Here is a 17,309-nt window from a genome sequence, read left to right on the forward strand (position 1 = left end):
CAGGAGGGAGGTAATCTGAACTCCAAGGCTCTGCTCTTGGGCAGCCTTAAGTGGATACTGAGGTAGTCTGGGGTACGGATGCCCAGGTTTGAGGTGTACTTTTACTGGAGGCACTTTGAGCAGACCCACATCTTCAGGTCCAGTTGACCACAGACCGGTAGGTACATTGGGCAAATCCGGGGAAGGTGTCGTTTGCAGAGTCATCATCATCAGAGGGAAAGCTTTAAGGACACAACGATCTTCAGTGCCTTGTTGTGAGGCAGGGTCCTGTAACTGCAGTTCCATCCCTTGATCACCGAAGGTGATGGTAGCATGAAGCCTTTGAAGGAGGTCAGCTCCTAGAAGGTTGACAGGGCAGGTTTCAGACACCAGAAATTTGGCAAAGACACCAGAGAAAGGGCCAGCTGAGACAGGAACAGTGAGTGGTGATGAGGTTTGTTGGCCTTCAACTCCAATACACGTGAGGAAATCTGAAGACAGGGAAATCGTAGGAGGCAGCTGAGATGAAGAGATAACAGAGGTGGCCGCCCCAGTGTCCACTAAAAACTTGAGAGGTTGGCTGTCCACTTCCAGGGTCACTGTACCGCAAGATGAAGAAGTACAGGTGGCGGGAAAAGTGGGCACCGGTTGGCCTGAACTTCATGAGTGTGGAGGAGGAGGAGGTCTCTGAGGGTACCCCCTGTGGGGACAATCACTTCTCATATGATTAAGACTGCCACACTCCCAACATAGAGGTCTTCCTTGGTCATCACGATCTGGTCTGTCCCTGTAGTGTCGGCTCTGGGACCTTCTTGGTCCTGTAGATGGGTGTCTGTACCGATCCTGAGCCTGATACACCATAACAGGTACTTCTGAGGCCTCTGCCATATACATGGCTGGTTTCTTCTTTCCTTTGTCCTTCTGCGCTTCCTTCTCTGCTTCCTTTGCTGCTTCTTTTTCTGCTTCTTTCTCTTCCCTTTGAAGCATTTTCTGATAACTCTTCACAACAGTAAGGGCCTGTTTTAGGGGACCATCAGGTAATTCGGGACGAAGCTTCATGACCTTATCCTTCAGTGGATCTTCCAGACCATCAATAAAAGCACGGACCAACAAGGCTGCCTGCGTCTTCACATGAGTTGAATAACCCAAATCTTCAAATTGCATAGTTAGTCTGGCAGCATATTTCTCCACAGCTTCTCCAGATTCTTGTCGTATATCCTGTATTGATCCTGCTTCGTCACAGAGACGATCCTGGGCCCACTTTGTGAGTTGAGCAATAAACTCCTTTCCAGACTTGAACTTGTTGAGAGGTCCTGCTTTAGTGGGGTCCAATTCCTTCATGATAGTGGGGAGAAAGTATTCGGAGGCTCTGATAGATGTAATACCTGATAGATCTGACCATGTAGCCCCATAGATGCTCCTAATCTGCTCCAGTCTCCTCACATACTGCATGGGAAATTTGTCTGGGTCACATAACTTGCTGACAATAGCATCAATCTGTACCGGAGTGAAGGGTTTGTACTTCAGCTTCAGTTCTTCTTCTTCTTCGTCATGTGTCACTACCTCGCCCTCCGGGGCAGTTGGGGGTGCTGTGGGTGTTATCTCATCCACAGGCTTTATACCCGTATGCATCAGTGGCACCATGTATTCAGCTACCAAGGGCATGATGCCCTCTAATCCAGACTCGTGGTAACAGACGATTCTGACTTCTTGTAAGTCTAGATTTGGGGTTGATTGGAGGCAATTCTTGATGACTTCAACATGTTCCTTCATACAGGGGCCCAGTGGGTATCCAAAGAGTCCTGAAGATATCAATGGTACAGCCAAAGTTCTACGAGGAAGTGTATCTCTCCCTAGACGTCCTGCAAGGATGACCACTGTCTGCAGTGCAGTCTGCAACATTGTACGGCAGTGTTCGGGTGTCCTGTTGTCGTATATAGGGCCTGCAGTGTGTAGCACTATATCACAGGGCAAATTCCCTCCCTGGGTAGTCATAGCATCTCCTGGATGCAAGGGGCCATAATTGACAAGGTAGGCCTGACACTCTTGGGCTATGGATGGGCCCCCCTTTTTAGCTATCTGTTGGGCCAAACCTCCTCTATGTGACAGGGCAGAATTAGCTGGGTTCACTATGGCTCCCACCTGATGGGTAAGTATATCCCCATAACCCACTGAGAAGAGAACCTGGGAGCCCTGAGGTGTGATGTAATAACGTGAATGACAGGGGAACCAGATTTCGGGGTCATGGGGCAGCTTAGAGGATTTGTTGAGAGGGGTAGGTAGTGGGCTCCTTCCAGGCTGGGGGGATTCGAATGGACCTAATAGCATTGGCAGGGCAGGGGGAATTGTAGCGGCCTGGTTGTCCAGGTCTTCTGATTCTTCATCATCTCCGATAGCTTGGCGTCTCTTACGCATTACGGACTGGAAAGCTGCACTGCCGGTCAGAGCTTCGAGGGTAAAGGGACCCTGACCTGGCGTGTTTACAAATATCACAGTGGGTTGCACTGGGAGACTAGACCCCGAGACTGAAGTGGATACTGGAACATTGGAGGTGGAGGCAGCATCAGTCGGTGCTGGAGGTTTCTCAGGAAGTGGTGGTCCCTGATAGTACTCGCCGGAAAGTGTTACCAGCGGACATAGTGGCTGGGGAGGAATTCCAGGTGCACCAAGATGGCTGCCGGTGGAGGCGTGGCATGCCCCACTTCCGGGGGAAGTTCCGGGTGCACCAAGATGGCCGCTGGAGGAAGTGTGGCATGCCCCACTTCCCCCCATGATCTGGGCGGACCCCTGAGGACGGCCCGCCCCACACACACGGCAGATTTCCACCCAGTTTGGATTCTGCACGCCACAAGCAGGACACACCCACGCTTCTGGAGAGTTTGGCCCATCGCCATTATAGGGTGGTGGTTGGGACTGCATTTTCATCACCAGTGGCACGGCGGCCATTTTACAATCTGTAAGATCACAGTTCAAAGGCATTTTATAACCAAACACGGGCTCCGCATTGTCTGAACCTCCCCCCCCCATCGACTTCTTTCCATCCTTCATTCTTCAAGCCTCGCGCAACTCGCAGATGAGCTTGTGCTTGTTCTAACAATCCTTTATCTTTCAACATGCCTCATTTGTTCTCTATGAGATTATACCACATAGCCGGCTGTAGTCTCCCTGACGAGGGCAATCCTACATGCTTATACAATTTCTCAACATTCTTGACTGCCTTCTTGCCCTCTCGTGACTGTACTATTGCCTTGACTTCCACAGCATCCTCATCTAATTTGTGGGGCACTGACTTCTTCTGCTTAAAAAGACGCAACATGACTCTTACAGAATACTATGGTTTCCTGCAGTAAAACCACTAGCAGCGATCTTCAACACTGAGTTCCACAGTACGGAGCCTCACGTTCGACGTACTAGGAAAAGAGCCTCGCGCTCAATGTTTCCTGTCCCTAAACCAGAACACAGTGATTACAGACTATCCTGCCACGATATTCCAACCGTTGGGAGGCAGCCTCCTAATGAGACCCCTCCACAAAAATATAGGTGGTCCCCTCACGGAACGTCTTAGGTTACCTAACTAGACAGGTGGTCCCCTCACGGAACGCCTTATTTACCTGCCTGGACAGGTGGTCCCCTCACGGAACGCCTTATTTACCTGTCAGCACAATATCACAGAGGCTGCGTCTCCTATCCCTTTCTCTAAGCTGCCCCACAATCTACAACTGGCTCAATTTTTTCAGTCCACTTCACTACTAGACAATAGTCACGGGTAGGATGGTTGAATGGAGTACAATGACCGGTAAAGGAGGTGTGGTGTACAGAGGTCGCACAGGATGCGACGTCTCTCAGTTGCTGGTTCAGAGCGTGGCACAGGATCACGTTTGATCTCACCACTCGATCATTCACCTCCCGGACCCAAAGAGACCACAGACAAACCAATAACGGCTGAGACACTAGCAAGTGTGACACATACAATGTATATGATCGCCACTTACCGCGTGCAGAGGGTGATCAGTCCTCGAGGTCAGCCACTACGGGTATCATCCACAGACATCCAGGCATGGGTCCAGGGGGCCTCGGATCGCTGGCCACGCCCCACGTTGGTCGCGCCAAAATTGTCGGGGTCGTAATACGACAATTAATCCTCATTCACCAGTCATTCCAAATTGTAATGTGAGCGCAGAACTTCTGGTACCGGAAAAAGAAATGATTCAGACACGTAGCTGATTCAATCTTTGCTAATGCTCTTGCGTTCACCTCAGTGAGGAGCCGAGCAGCAACTAACTTTATTCTTAAACACACAGTACTATTGTTTAGGAAAAAGGAATGTATTAGGCGGAGTTTAAGCAGCATACATCTAGTGCTCAGTCTCTCTCTCTGATTCGTCAGGACATCTTCGATGGTTACTTTCTTCACATTCCAGAGTTATCTTTTTCAAGAGAAATAAACTTAACTCTTCACATTCTAAGCTGAAATGAAAAATGAACACTGGCGGCCATCTTTAAATACAATTATATTTGCATTAGCTAGCAGATAGGAAAAACTTATTGTTTCACAGTATAAGATATATAAAAGTACAAAGGTATATAAGAAAATATATTCTCACCTTGACACTACGAATCCGCAGCGGCCAATCCACTGCGGATAAGCAGCCAAATCCGCACCGTGTGCACATAGCCTAATTCTAAAGCTATGTGCACACGCTGCAGATCTGCAGTGTTTCCGCAGCTGCGGGTGCGCAGCAGTTTAACATGAGTTTATAGTTCAATGTAAACCTATGGGAAACAAAAAACGCTGTGCCCATGGTGCGGAAAATACAGCGCGGGAACGCAGCGGTTTACATTCTGCAGCATGTCACTTCTTTCTGTGGATTCCGCAGCGGTTTTACACCTGCTCCAATAGAATACCGCAGTTGTAAAACCGCAGTGAAATCCGCAGAAAAACCACGGTGAATCCGCGGTAAATCCGCAGCGGTTTTGCACTGTGGATTTATCAGATCCGCTGCGGAAAAATCCGCAGAGGACCAGAATACGTGTGCACATACCCTAACCCTAGTTCTAACCCTAACCCTAGTTCTAAACCTAACCCTAACCCTAGTTCTAACCCTAACCCTAGTTCTAACCCTAACCCTAGTTCTAACTTTAGTGGGGGGGAAAAAAAAATATATATATATTTTCTTTATTTTATTGTTGTCCCTACCTAGGGGGGTGATAAAGGGGGGGGTTAATTTACTATTTTTTTTATTTTGATCACTGTGATAGGTTTTATCACAGTGATCAAAATGTACATTGAACGAATCTGCCGGCCGGCAGATTTGGCGGGCGCACTGCGCATGCGCCCGCCATTTTGGAAGATGGCGGCGCCCAGGGAGAAGACGGATGGACACCGGGAGTCTCGGTAAGTATGAAGGGGGGGAGATCGGAGCACGGGGGGGGGGGGGTGTTTGGGGGAGAGATCAGAGCACGGGGGGAGCGGACAGGAGGACGGAGGGGACTACGGGACAGATCGGAGGACTGGGGAGGCGATCGGTGGCGGGGGGGGGGGGGGCAGACCAGTATTTCCAGCTATGGCCGATGATATTGCAGCATCGGCCATGGCTGGATTGTAATATTTCACCATTTTCATAGGTGAAATATTACAAATTGCTCTGATTGGCTGTTGCACTTTCAACAGCCAATCAGAGCGATCGTAGCCACGGGGGGGTGAAGCCACCCCCCCGGGCTAAAGTACCACTCCCCCTGTCCCTGCAGATCGGGTGAAATTGGAGTTAACCCTTTCACCCGATCTGCAGGGACACGATCATTCTGTGACACAGCATATGCGTCACAGGTCGGATTGGCACCGACTTTCATGACGCATACGCTGTGTCACAGGTCGGGAAGGGGTTAAATTAGTAGTTGATACATAGGTGATGGTAGTAATATGTAATGAGGGAAAATTTCATACAAACAATACTAATTCTATTTTAAACACGCAAGTGCACCCAACTTTTGGTGATCTGTCCCATTATACATGTTACAGTCTTAGTATGGTCATCACAAGACTAAAGCTTAGTTTCACCTTAGGGTTCAGCAGGGCTGCGGACGAAAGACTTCTTCCTCGTGAAGCCCCGCCCACTGCCACACCTCTTCAGCTCCGCCTACGTCTGCATGAGTTCTGCGTACCCTATCTTTAACATTGGGTACGCAGGCCATACGGATGTATGCGGATGCCTCCGCATGCGTCGTATTGACGCTGTGCTGACCTGCGTCAAACGCAACATGTTAGGATTTTGTTGCGGTCGGCTCAGCTTCAAAACGACACATGCGGAAGCATCCGCATACACCCGCATGGCCTGCGGACCCAATGTTAAAGATAGGGTACGCAGGACGCATGCAGACATAGGCGGAGCTGAAGGAAGAGGCGCGGCAGTGGGCGGGGCTTCACGGAGGAAGAAGGCTGCCGTCCGCAGCCCTGCTGAACGCTAGTGTGAAACTATCCTAAGCTCAGTCCTTCATACCCATACTTCAAAAGCCTCCAATTTCACTTGGAAGTTTTTTGTTTGTTTTTTTTCCACGTTTTAATCCTGTACTAAACCTCTTATCTGATGAGAAAATACAATCATGGATGATTTATATTGGACTTTCTAGTGTGTATGCAGGTAAACTCTAAAAGAAAGCTTCTATCCCTGTACACGCGGAGCCTCCATAGCAGTGCACCAAAGTCTTAAGGGACTGTACAGACTGCATATGGTTCGGATTTTCTTTAGGCACTTTAACTGGATTTTATAGAAATGCTGGATAAGAAATAGCTTGTATGTTGATAAAAACCTTAGCTGTAGTATTAACTTGCTATTGTGCTCTATAAAAAAAGATACAGTTGTGTGAAAGTGTTTACCCCCTTCCTGATTTCCTATTCATTTGCATGTTTGTCATGGGAACCTGTCAGCAGGATTGTGCACAGTAACCTACAGTGTCTGGTTGGCGCCGTTATACTGATTACAATGATACCTTGGTTGATGAAATCCATCTTTTGGTTGTTGTTTAATCGTTTTCAGTTAATGATATGCTTGTGCTCTGGGGGGGTGTCTTTATTTGGAGCTCTGATTAGTTATTCATAATGAAGACTGCTGACAGGTCACTGATCCCTCACTGACCTGCCCTCTACATAATGAATAATATATGTACATATTGAAGAAAAAAAAAAAAACATTCTGCAGGCGCCATAATTGCATATGTACTAAATATAGTACAGAGCAAAAGTTTGGACACACCTTCTCATTTAAAGATTTTTCTGTATTTTCATAACTATGAAAATTGTACCTTCACACTGAAGGCATCAAACCTATGAATTAACACATGTGGAATTATATACTTAACAAAAAAATGTGAAACAACTGAAAATATGTCTTATATTCTAGGTTCTTCAAAGTAGCCACCTTTTGCTTTGATAACTGCTTTGCAGACTATTGGCGATCACGGATATCTGCTACTGCGCAGTCGGCACAATCTTGGAGGAGGAAAAAAAATTTTCTCTCACAAGATGGCGCTGCCGGCTACACCGTGCCATTTTCAAATTGATTTTTTTTTTTAGGGGAGTATCCGGATAACCTCAATCACATTGATTCTATACACAGTACATACACAATTATTTTGCAGCTCGAGTGCCATGGCTGGTGCCTTTTTTTTTTTTTTTTCTTTTTTTTCAATATGCATATATAATATTCACTATGTTAACTAGGGGGCAGGTCACTGAGGGATCAGTGACCTGTGAGAAGCCATACAGATGAATACCTAATCAGAGCGTCCACATGAAGACTCCCCACAAGCCGCCCCGGAGCACGTTCAAATCATTAACTAAAAACTGAAAATAAAGATTAAACAACCACCACAAGATTGGTTTCATCAACCAAGGTATCACTTTAATCAGTATAATGGCACCGACTTGACACTGTCTGTAGGTCACTGTGCACAATCCTGCCGACAGGTTCCCTTTAAATGTTTCAGATTGCCAAACAAATTTAAATCTTAGACTAAGATAACACAAGTAAACACAAAATACAGTTTTTAAATGAAGGTTTTTATTAAGGGACAAAGAAATCCAAACCTACTGGGCCCTGTGTGAAAAAAGTTATTACCCCCTAAACCTAATAACTGGATGGGCCACCCTTTGCTGGAACAAATGCAATCCATCGTTTGCGATAACTGGCGCTGAGTCTTTCATAACGTTCTGGAGGAATTTTGGCCCTCTCATCTTTGCAGAATTGTTGTAATTCAACCTCATTGGTGGGTTTCCTAGCATTAACCGCCATTTTAAGGTCATGCCACAGCATCTGTCGGATTAAGGTCAGGACTTTGACAAGGCCACTCCTTGTGGCAACTCCTTTGTTATTCTTGATCCATTCAGAGATGGACTTTCTAGTGCATTTTGGATCATTGTCCTGCTGTATAACCCAAGTGTGCTTCAGATTGAGGTCACGAACAGATGGCTGGACATACTCCTTCAGGATTTTTTGGTAGACAGCAGCATTCATGGTTTCATTTATCACAGTACATCTTCCAGGTCCCGAACCATCACACTACCACCACCACATTTTACTGTTGGTATGATGTTCCTTTTCTGAAATGCTGCGTTACTTCTGCGCCAGATGTAATGGGACATACACCCTCCAAAAACTTCAACTTTTGTCTCCTCAGTGCATAGAGTATTCTCTCAAAAGTCTTGGTAGTCATCAAGATTTTTTTTCTGGCAAAACTGAAACGAGCCTTTATGTTCTTATTGCTCAGCAGTGGTTTTCATCTTAGAACTCTGCCATGCAGGCTGTTTTTGCTCAGTCTCTCTCTTATGGTGGTGTCATGAACGCTGACCTTCACTAAGGCAAGTGAGGGTGCAGGTCTTTGGATGATGTTGTGAGGTATTTTGTGACCTTTTGTATGAGCCATTGCTGCACTCTTGGTGTAATTTTGGTTAGCCCGCCACTCCTGGGAGCTTCAATATTTTCGTCATTCGTGGATAATGGCTATCACTGTGGTTTTCTGGAGTCCCAAAGTTTGAGAAATGGCTTTATAACTTTTTCCAGACTGATAGCTCTCAATTACTTTATCATTTAGTTTTGAATTTATTTGGAACACGGCATGTTGTCTTGCTTGTGAGGATCATTTGGTCTACTTCACTTTGTCAGGAAGGTCCTATTTGTGATTTCTTGATTGAGAACAGGTGTGGCAGTTATCAGGCCTGGCTGTAGCTAGGGAATTTGAACTCTGCTTACCAAAGATGTGATAAAGCACAGTTAATTTGTTTTAGGGGGTGGGAGGCAATCACTTTTTCACACAGGGCCCTGTAGGTTTGTATTTTTTTCCTTAATAATAATAAAGACCTTCATTTAAAAACTGCATTTTGGGTTTACTTGCGTTATCTATGTCTAATATTTAAATTTGTTTGGTGATCTGAAACCTTTAAGTGAGACAAACATGCCAAAGAATAGGAAATCTCCAGCCTCCAGAGCAGTGGTAGGGAATCTCTTTTTTAAATTTTTCTGCCAAGGGCCATTTGGATATTTTTACCATCCTCTGGGCTGTACAAATTATGCGCTAACGCCGCCCACAAAATAATCTTTTATTGCATGTGCCTCAGTGCTCAGTAGTGAACACTGTGTCTCACAGAGCAAGAAAAAATGAATGGGCCAGCAGCCATCAAAATACGTCTATCGGCCCAAGTACTATGGTCCTCTGGGCCGGATTAATGGTCATCGAGGCGTGTAGGTCTGAGGTTCCCCACCTCTGCTCTAGAGAATGTGAGCGGAGGGGGTAACCATAGTAGGTGCTGGGGCTGCAGTTGCACCCACAGTATGTAGTCTAGTCCCTTTGGCACATATGAGAAGACTAAATTCTAATGAAGGCCTGTGATTGTTGAGGCATGTTGGGAATTTCTTATTGGTGTACCCAAACTTCGACTTGTCACTGAATTTGAATTTTCTTGTTGACATGACATGTTGATTTACTGATTTATTTTTTTTCTTTTCACTTAATTTTTTTTTCTCTTTTTTCCCTTGTGAACTCAGATCAAGTAACAAGGCAATCAGCTGGGTTGGGGCAAATCTCCACTGCAAGCAGTAGCAATGCCTCTTCGCCACAAACTACAGAGGAACCACTGCCACCTGCAGAGCCACCACTTCCCCAACCACAAAGTGATACAGAAGACTCTGAAGACAGAAGCACGTCACTACTTGTGGCCCCTAATATTCTTCAAAATGAAGCGTTCCCCACTGCTGGTCAATCTGTGTCCTCACCGAGTAACTGTTCTCTAAACACTGTAGTTTGAGATTGGAGTGAAAAATCAGGAATCTGAGAACGCCATACTTACTGTGCCCCTGACTTCACAAACCTGATTGAACTGTTGAAAGCATTAAGCTGAAATATTCTGCAAGAAGGCTCCCTGATCACACATGCTTATTTTTTAAAAATAAAAAAAAATGTCCTTAACCCTTTTGCTACCTAAGGTGTTTCTGCCATTGCACACAAAGCTACTGAGGCAAATCAAGTGTTAAATAGGCACGTTACACCACAATCTTAAATTGAGTGCGTTATCATGTAAATATTACATTTCAAGTGCTGCACTTTCTCCATTCCCCCTGGAGTGTACGTGTGAGTGTGAGGAAGACGTCGTCTTCAGTAGAGTTTTTATACATATTTTTGGATTGTATTCGACCTTATGTTTCTCTGAATTCAATAACTTGCAATAATTGAGCAAGAAACTGCATTCATGGATTCCTCAGATTATGTAAATTCAGCTCCAGCACAATGCAAAACCATGACAGAAGCACAGGCACGGATGACTAGTGTTTTGTTTTTTAATTAATAATTTCGGAGTGGAGTTTCAACAATTGCCATTGAGTCTTGGGCAGAATTGGATGTAAAATATTTAGCGCCATCCCCACATCCTGCACAGAATATTGTGAGACTTGCAAGGGCGTGGATAATCTCTACTCTTGGGACCAGAAGCTTTTCAGATACTACTTTTCCCTACTTATGAACAAAGACTTTGTACTTACACATTCACATCAGTGTCCATATTTTGCTTTAGTTCAGGTGCATCCAGTGGTCTCCATACAAAATGCTTTATTACCATATCATAGCATGATGACATATGATATGCTAGTTATTACAATGGAATGGAGGGAAGGGGTTGGGGTTTTATATCTGCAGAAAATAACATTTTTAAGGCGGTTTCCTAGTTTGATGACTTGTTAGTTTTCCTCCTTTAGTTGGAAACCTCGTTCATCTAGACTCGAAGAGAAATGAAATGTCCTTGATCTAGAAACACCCGGCTAGAATGAATGAAGTACTTTAGCACAGATTGGCAATTTGATTTGCTTTTTAAATGTGTATTTGCCTGTTTTTATCATGCCAGCAATGTTAAAATGAGTTGGTTTTTTTTTTCCATACTGGCACTTCATGTCTAATAGCGGACACCAGACCTAAGCTGCATGATCCTTGTGGATTGCGCTTCCTAAATTTAAGATTTTGTTTTTGAAATATTTTTGCTTATGAATTGAGACCTGTTTAAGAAGACTTCTCTTTTGCACCTAGCTATAGCTTTGCCTTTGGCCGCCCAATCAACAAAACGTGTTATTTCAGCTTGTTTTCTTCTGTGTACTTTGGTCAGATTTTGTAACTTTTCCTACTAATTTTTTTTTTTTTTAATTTGAATGCTGATTCTTCCCCCATCTTCCCAGGACTGTATGTTAATAGTTTACTTTTGCCATATTTACCTTTGGTCACTGCTAGAACTATTATTTAATCAAGAATAAATCAAACTTAGATTTTTCTAAACACTATGGAATTCCAGTTCAATATTCTAAATCTGCTAAATATTGCCACACCGAACTTAGCGATTTTTATAGCCTTTACTCTAAGTACCAATATACACTACACCTAATGTCCATTTTCCTTAAAACAAATTTGTAAAGTGATTATATCCAAACGTTTAATTAGCGCGCTTTGTTTTTGTATTAACTGTTTATGGAAGAATTTCTTATGGCCTAGTATTAAAATATAAAATGATCTTTTGTTAAAGATACACTCCAATTAAAAAAATTGATTTAGTGAAAACATTTACCCTTTACATCCGCCACTACTCCCATGTCATAAAGGTGAGAAGGTAGTAGGGATCTAAGGAGCCATTTGAAGACTGCGTTAAAGTTTGTATTTACCTATCCTTTTGCTTGTAGAAGCACTAGATACTGAGATACTGTTTTTACATGTGTATTTCTTCCTAGCAGAACAGTGGCATAAACCACAAATTCAATGTATTGTGACAACATAGATTTTGTTAGCTAGTTGACAGACTGGAGTCAATAGTAAGCACCTTGTCTCATCCTTGTTACAAGCTAGTATCGTTAAATCAGATTTCTAGTGTAAGGGTCTTATACTGGGTAAACTATACTGTGTTATAGAGATTGACACCCATAGGCACGAGGCCTGTGCTTTAAGGCAAATTTCAACCACAGAAGAGAATTACTGTAAATGAGCCGTACAGAGGAGTGGATAGGTCCTCAAGGGAGACATTTTTCATTGAACTTTAATGGGGTTATCCGGATACAACAACCTGCGGAAAGATAAATGACTGAACTTGGGGCCCTGAGCTGTGGGACCATATGAAATCTGTAGAACATGGTATTCTCGACAGGGCACTTTTATCCCAGCTACCAGGGCTGTGGAGTCGAGAGTCTGTGTCATGGAAATTGAGGAGTCTTAGGTTTGGCTTACCGACTCCACAGCCCTGCCAGCTACTACATGGAGCTGCAGGTTGGATGTCTGCCCATCGCTCAATCCATCCTTTGTGGCCAGAACATAGAGCTGAACAGTTGCATAGAGAATGGAGTGGCGGTCGAGAATGCACACTGCTGCACTATTCTAATGTGGACTGCACTGTTGATCAGTGTGGGCTCCAGCAGTCGGACCCCACCAATCAGCAAGTTATCTTCTTTCTTGTGGATGAATCATAACATGTTTCACTGGACAACCCCATGATGGAAGAAATTGCTCCTTATGTGCTGGATGGTATGGCCATACCAGCACAAGTCATAAATGCCAAGAAAGGATGTTAACTATGTAAGAGCCGAGAGTAACGTAAGTATCACCTTTTTCCTGTTTGTTCTGGGTGCCTTTATAGATTCTCCTTGGCTGTTTTTACCCAATTGGTGAAGGGATTCATTACAAGCCACTATCGCGGGGCGGGAGGTCCAGAAATGTGCATCCATAACTGTTTCTGCTTCGTTGATTTTTCAGATTTTGTGACTTTTACCTGTGGCAATGTGTAAATAATTTTGATATACATGTAGATATGACACTTGATGCTGTATGTTTTAGCCCGTGACTTGTTTAATTTTTTTTTCAGGTTGTTAAGCTTCATGTAACACAATCTACTGATTTTTTTTTTTTTTCTTTTTTTTTTTCTTTCCCTCATTACTGTGAGAAACATTTCATTCAGATGCCAAAATAAAACTGTATTATGGAATTTTCATATTGTTTGATTTGTGCATGTTGCTACACAAGGCTGTTTTAAATGCTTCTCCCTAGAACTGTTTTTTAAATCCTTTTGCCTCCCTTGGTTTAACCCCTTCACGATATGCGCCGTATACATATGGTTCTGCGGCAAACAATTTAGTCAAGCTTTACTGATCAGCGGGTGTCAGATATACATCATTGCTACCCCGCAGTAATGCTCCCCATCGTAGAGAGAAGGCTTCCTCTTTCCTGTGATCGTGTTGTGCCATGGTGAGCCCAAGCTGAATAATGGCCACTATGTCACCCAGGTGCAATGGCTTGTAAGGTCCTGCCTTGCCTTCTGCCTGTGTGTGATTGACCGCTTTAATACCCTATTCGATCTGTCAAGGGTATTAGATCAGTGATCAGACCAGTGAAAGTCCATGTTCCATCCTGGAACTAGGTATAAAAAAACAAAAAAAATCAAATGTGCTAAAAAGTCTGAAAAGTAAAAGTGCAAAAATAAAATGGAAAAATGTTTTGCAGGGAAAAACACTTTTTTTTTTTTTTTTTTTAAACAAAAGAAAAATGACACTTTTTGCTATTGATGTGTCCAGAATTAACCGATGTATAAGGCTACTTTCAGACATAGCGCATTTTTGAGCGCTATTTTGCGGGCGCTTTTCAAAAATGCGCAATGTCATTTTCGTCTGCCGGCAAAGTGAATGAGAAATTCACTTTGCCGTTCAGACACACCGCAAAAAAAAACGGGGCGCTTTTGTCTGCAAACACGCCGGCGTAAAAAGAATTGACATGTCAATTCTTTACGCAGCGGCGTGTCTGCGTATCCCCATAGGGCCCCATATTTACCGTCCACACACAGCGCCTTTGTCCTGGGTGTCGGCGTCTTTGTACGGAGGGGTTGACACCCAGGACCGGACGTGACATCGGACAGGAAGAGGGAAGCCCCCGCCCCCCAGTGAAGCAGCATGGAGTGTGTGTGTGTGTGTGTGTGTGTGTGTGTGTGGCGACGCTGCAGCGATAGCGACAACGATGCCGATCGCTGCAGCGTCGCTGTTTGATCGCTGGAGAGCTGTCACACAGACCGCTCTCCAGCGACCAACGACGCCGAGGCCCCCGGGTAAACATCGGGTTACTAAGCGCAGGGCCGCGCTTAGTAACCCGATGTTTACCCTGGTTACCAGCGTAAAAGTAAAAAAAAACAAACAGTACATGCTCACCTGCGCGTCCCCCAGCCTCTGCTTCCTGACACTGACTGAGCTCCGGCCTTAACAGCACAGCGGTGACGTCACCGCTCTGCTTTCACTTTCACTTTAGGGCCGGCGCTCAGTCACTTTGATACGTGGCACTTTGATACGTGGCACTTTGATACGTGGCACTTTGATACGTGGCACTGAAATATGTGGCACGTGGCACTTTGATACGTGGCACGTGTCACTTAAATACGTGGCACTTTGATACGTGGCACTTTGATACGTGGCACGTGGCACTTTGATACGTGGCACTGAAATATGTGGCACGTGGCACTTTGATACGTGGCACGTGGCACTTTGATACGTGGCACTGAAATACGTGATACGTGGCACTTAAATACGTGGCACGTGGCACTTAAATACGTGGCACTGAAATATGTGGCACTGAAATACGTGGCACGTGGCACTGAAATACGTGGCACTGAAATACGTGGCACTGAAATACGTGGCACTGAAATACGTGGCACTTAAATACGTGGCACTTAGGCTATGTTCACATTTGCGTTGTGCGCCACATGCGTCCTTTTTTTGATTGATTTTGGACGCAGCAAAAATGCAACTTGCTGCGTCCTCTGCGGCCGGATGCGTGCGCTGCAGTGACGCATGCGGCGCAAAACGCAAGTGCGACGCATGTCCATGCGCCCCCATGTTAAATATAGGGGCGCATGACGCATGCGGCGCCCGACGCTGCGGCGCAGACCGCAAATGTGAACGTAGACTTAAATAGCTAGATAGAGCTGGATCCGCGGGCTGTGATCTGGCCTACGCTCAGCACTCTGCGGAGCGCTGTCATTCAAAACACGTCCACTCATTTTGGTGTTTAGTCCCAAAATGGAGGATGGAAGAAGAAAAGGGTTGGACAAGGAAATGACATCATTTCTTTTTTTTTTCCCCCACTGCAGTTAAAGCTTTATTTGTGTCAAACACAGACAATCTGCAGAGAAAACTGCATAAAAAAACGCACTAAAAACCGCATCAAAAACCGCATCAAAAACGCACCTGCGGTTTCTGCCAAGAGCTGCGGTTTTTGTCCTGAAAAAAAAGGATTGAAATCAGGATCATGTGAACATACCCTTACCGTACAGGGTTACGAGGGGGGGCGTCTGACTGACGCCTGCCCTAGTAACCTGGGGTTAGTGACAGTGGGGTTAGTAAACCCCAGCTGATGTCTGTTCCGCTTGCTGAGGCGTCTTTGGCTCAAGGCCATTGCAGCTGGCAGAATCGACATGATGTTAACTCCAGTGTGTATTGTATTCTGAGTCATAAAGACAGGAAATGACCTCAATGACTTTTTTTTTTTCCCCCTTTTTTTTTTTTCAAACAAACTTTATTTTCAGTACACAATGCTGAAAAAAACGCAGCAAAAAACGCTGTGTGTGAAAGCAGCTGCGTTTTTTGCCTGCGTAAAAAAACGCAGGTAAAGCAGCAGCAAAATACGCGCGCGTAAAAATACGCAGCAAATATGCTGTGTGTGAAAGTAGCCTAAAACTACATTATTTAACCCGTTTGGTGAACATCGTAAAAAATATAAAAATACAATAAAAAATTTGCTGTTTTTGTCATACGGACACACAAAACATAGTATAGAAAGATAGAAAAATGGTATCAATAAAAATAACTGCGGTTTTCTATAGGAGCAGCTGTAAAACCGCTGCGGAATCCGCAGAAAGTGACATGCTGCGGAATGTAAACCGCTGAGTTTCCGCATGTTTTTTTCCGCAGCATGTGCACAGCGTTTTTTGTTTCCCATAGATTTACATTGTAATGTAAACTCATGGGAAACAGCTGTGGACCCGCAGCGTTTTCAGCATCATGTGCACATACCCTAAAAACCTTACCATTTGTCAAAAGACATCAGTGTGAATAAGGGCAGAGCAGGGCAAGGCGAGACTGATCTTAAGCAACTTGGATTCTGTCTCTCCACTCTTCCTCCAGACTCTGGCACCTTGATTTCCAAGGCCTAGTGTGATGTATCCAAAATCAATGAGGGTTCTGGGAGCCATGTCATCTGTTGGTGTAGGTCCACTGTGTTTTATCAAGACCAAAGTCAGTGCAGCAGTCTACCAGGAAATTTTAGAGAACTTCATGCTTCCCTCTGCTGACAAGCTTTGTGGAGATGTAAATTTCATTCTCCAGCAGGACTTGGCACCTGTCCACACTGCCAAAAGTACCAATACCTGGTTTACAAACAACAGTATCACTGTGCTTGATTGGCCAGCGAACTCGCCTGAACTTACCCCCTAAATTCACTATGGAGTTACTGTCGAGGAAGATGACACCAGACCCAATAATGCAGATGAGCTGAAGGCTGCTATCAAAGCAACCTGGGCTTCCATAACACCTCAGCAGTGCCACAGGTTGATTACCTCCATACCACGCCGCATTGATGCAGTAATTGATGACAAAGGAGCCCCGACCAAGTATTGAGTGCATTTACTGAACATACAATTCAGTAGGCCAACATTTCAGATTTTAAAATAATTTTTCAAGCTGGTGTTATAAGGTATACTAATTTCTTGAGATAATGACTTTTGGGTTTTCATTGGCTGTAAGCATAATCAACATTAACAGAAATAAACACTTTAAATGGATC

The 17,309-nt window shown here is 44.6% G+C and overlaps 1 protein-coding gene across 2 annotated transcripts in view; it reads left to right on the top strand.

Annotated features, from left to right (window-relative positions):
* DGCR2 (DiGeorge syndrome critical region gene 2) overlaps positions 1 to 13,479 on the top strand; it is a 139,551-nt gene extending 126,072 nt beyond the window's left edge. For both annotated transcript variants that reach the window (XM_077293449.1, XM_077293450.1), the window contains one exon: positions 10,016 to 13,479. In XM_077293449.1, coding sequence (XP_077149564.1) covers positions 10,016 to 10,275 — 260 coding nt within the window. In that variant the 3' untranslated portion in view covers positions 10,276 to 13,479. The remainder of the gene's footprint in view (positions 1 to 10,015) is intronic.
* Positions 13,480 to 17,309: the final 3,830 nt, after the last annotated feature.

Source organism: Ranitomeya variabilis, chromosome 1 (assembly GCF_051348905.1).
Source record: "Ranitomeya variabilis isolate aRanVar5 chromosome 1, aRanVar5.hap1, whole genome shotgun sequence".
In the NCBI taxonomy this organism is placed as follows: domain Eukaryota; kingdom Metazoa; phylum Chordata; class Amphibia; order Anura; family Dendrobatidae; genus Ranitomeya; species Ranitomeya variabilis.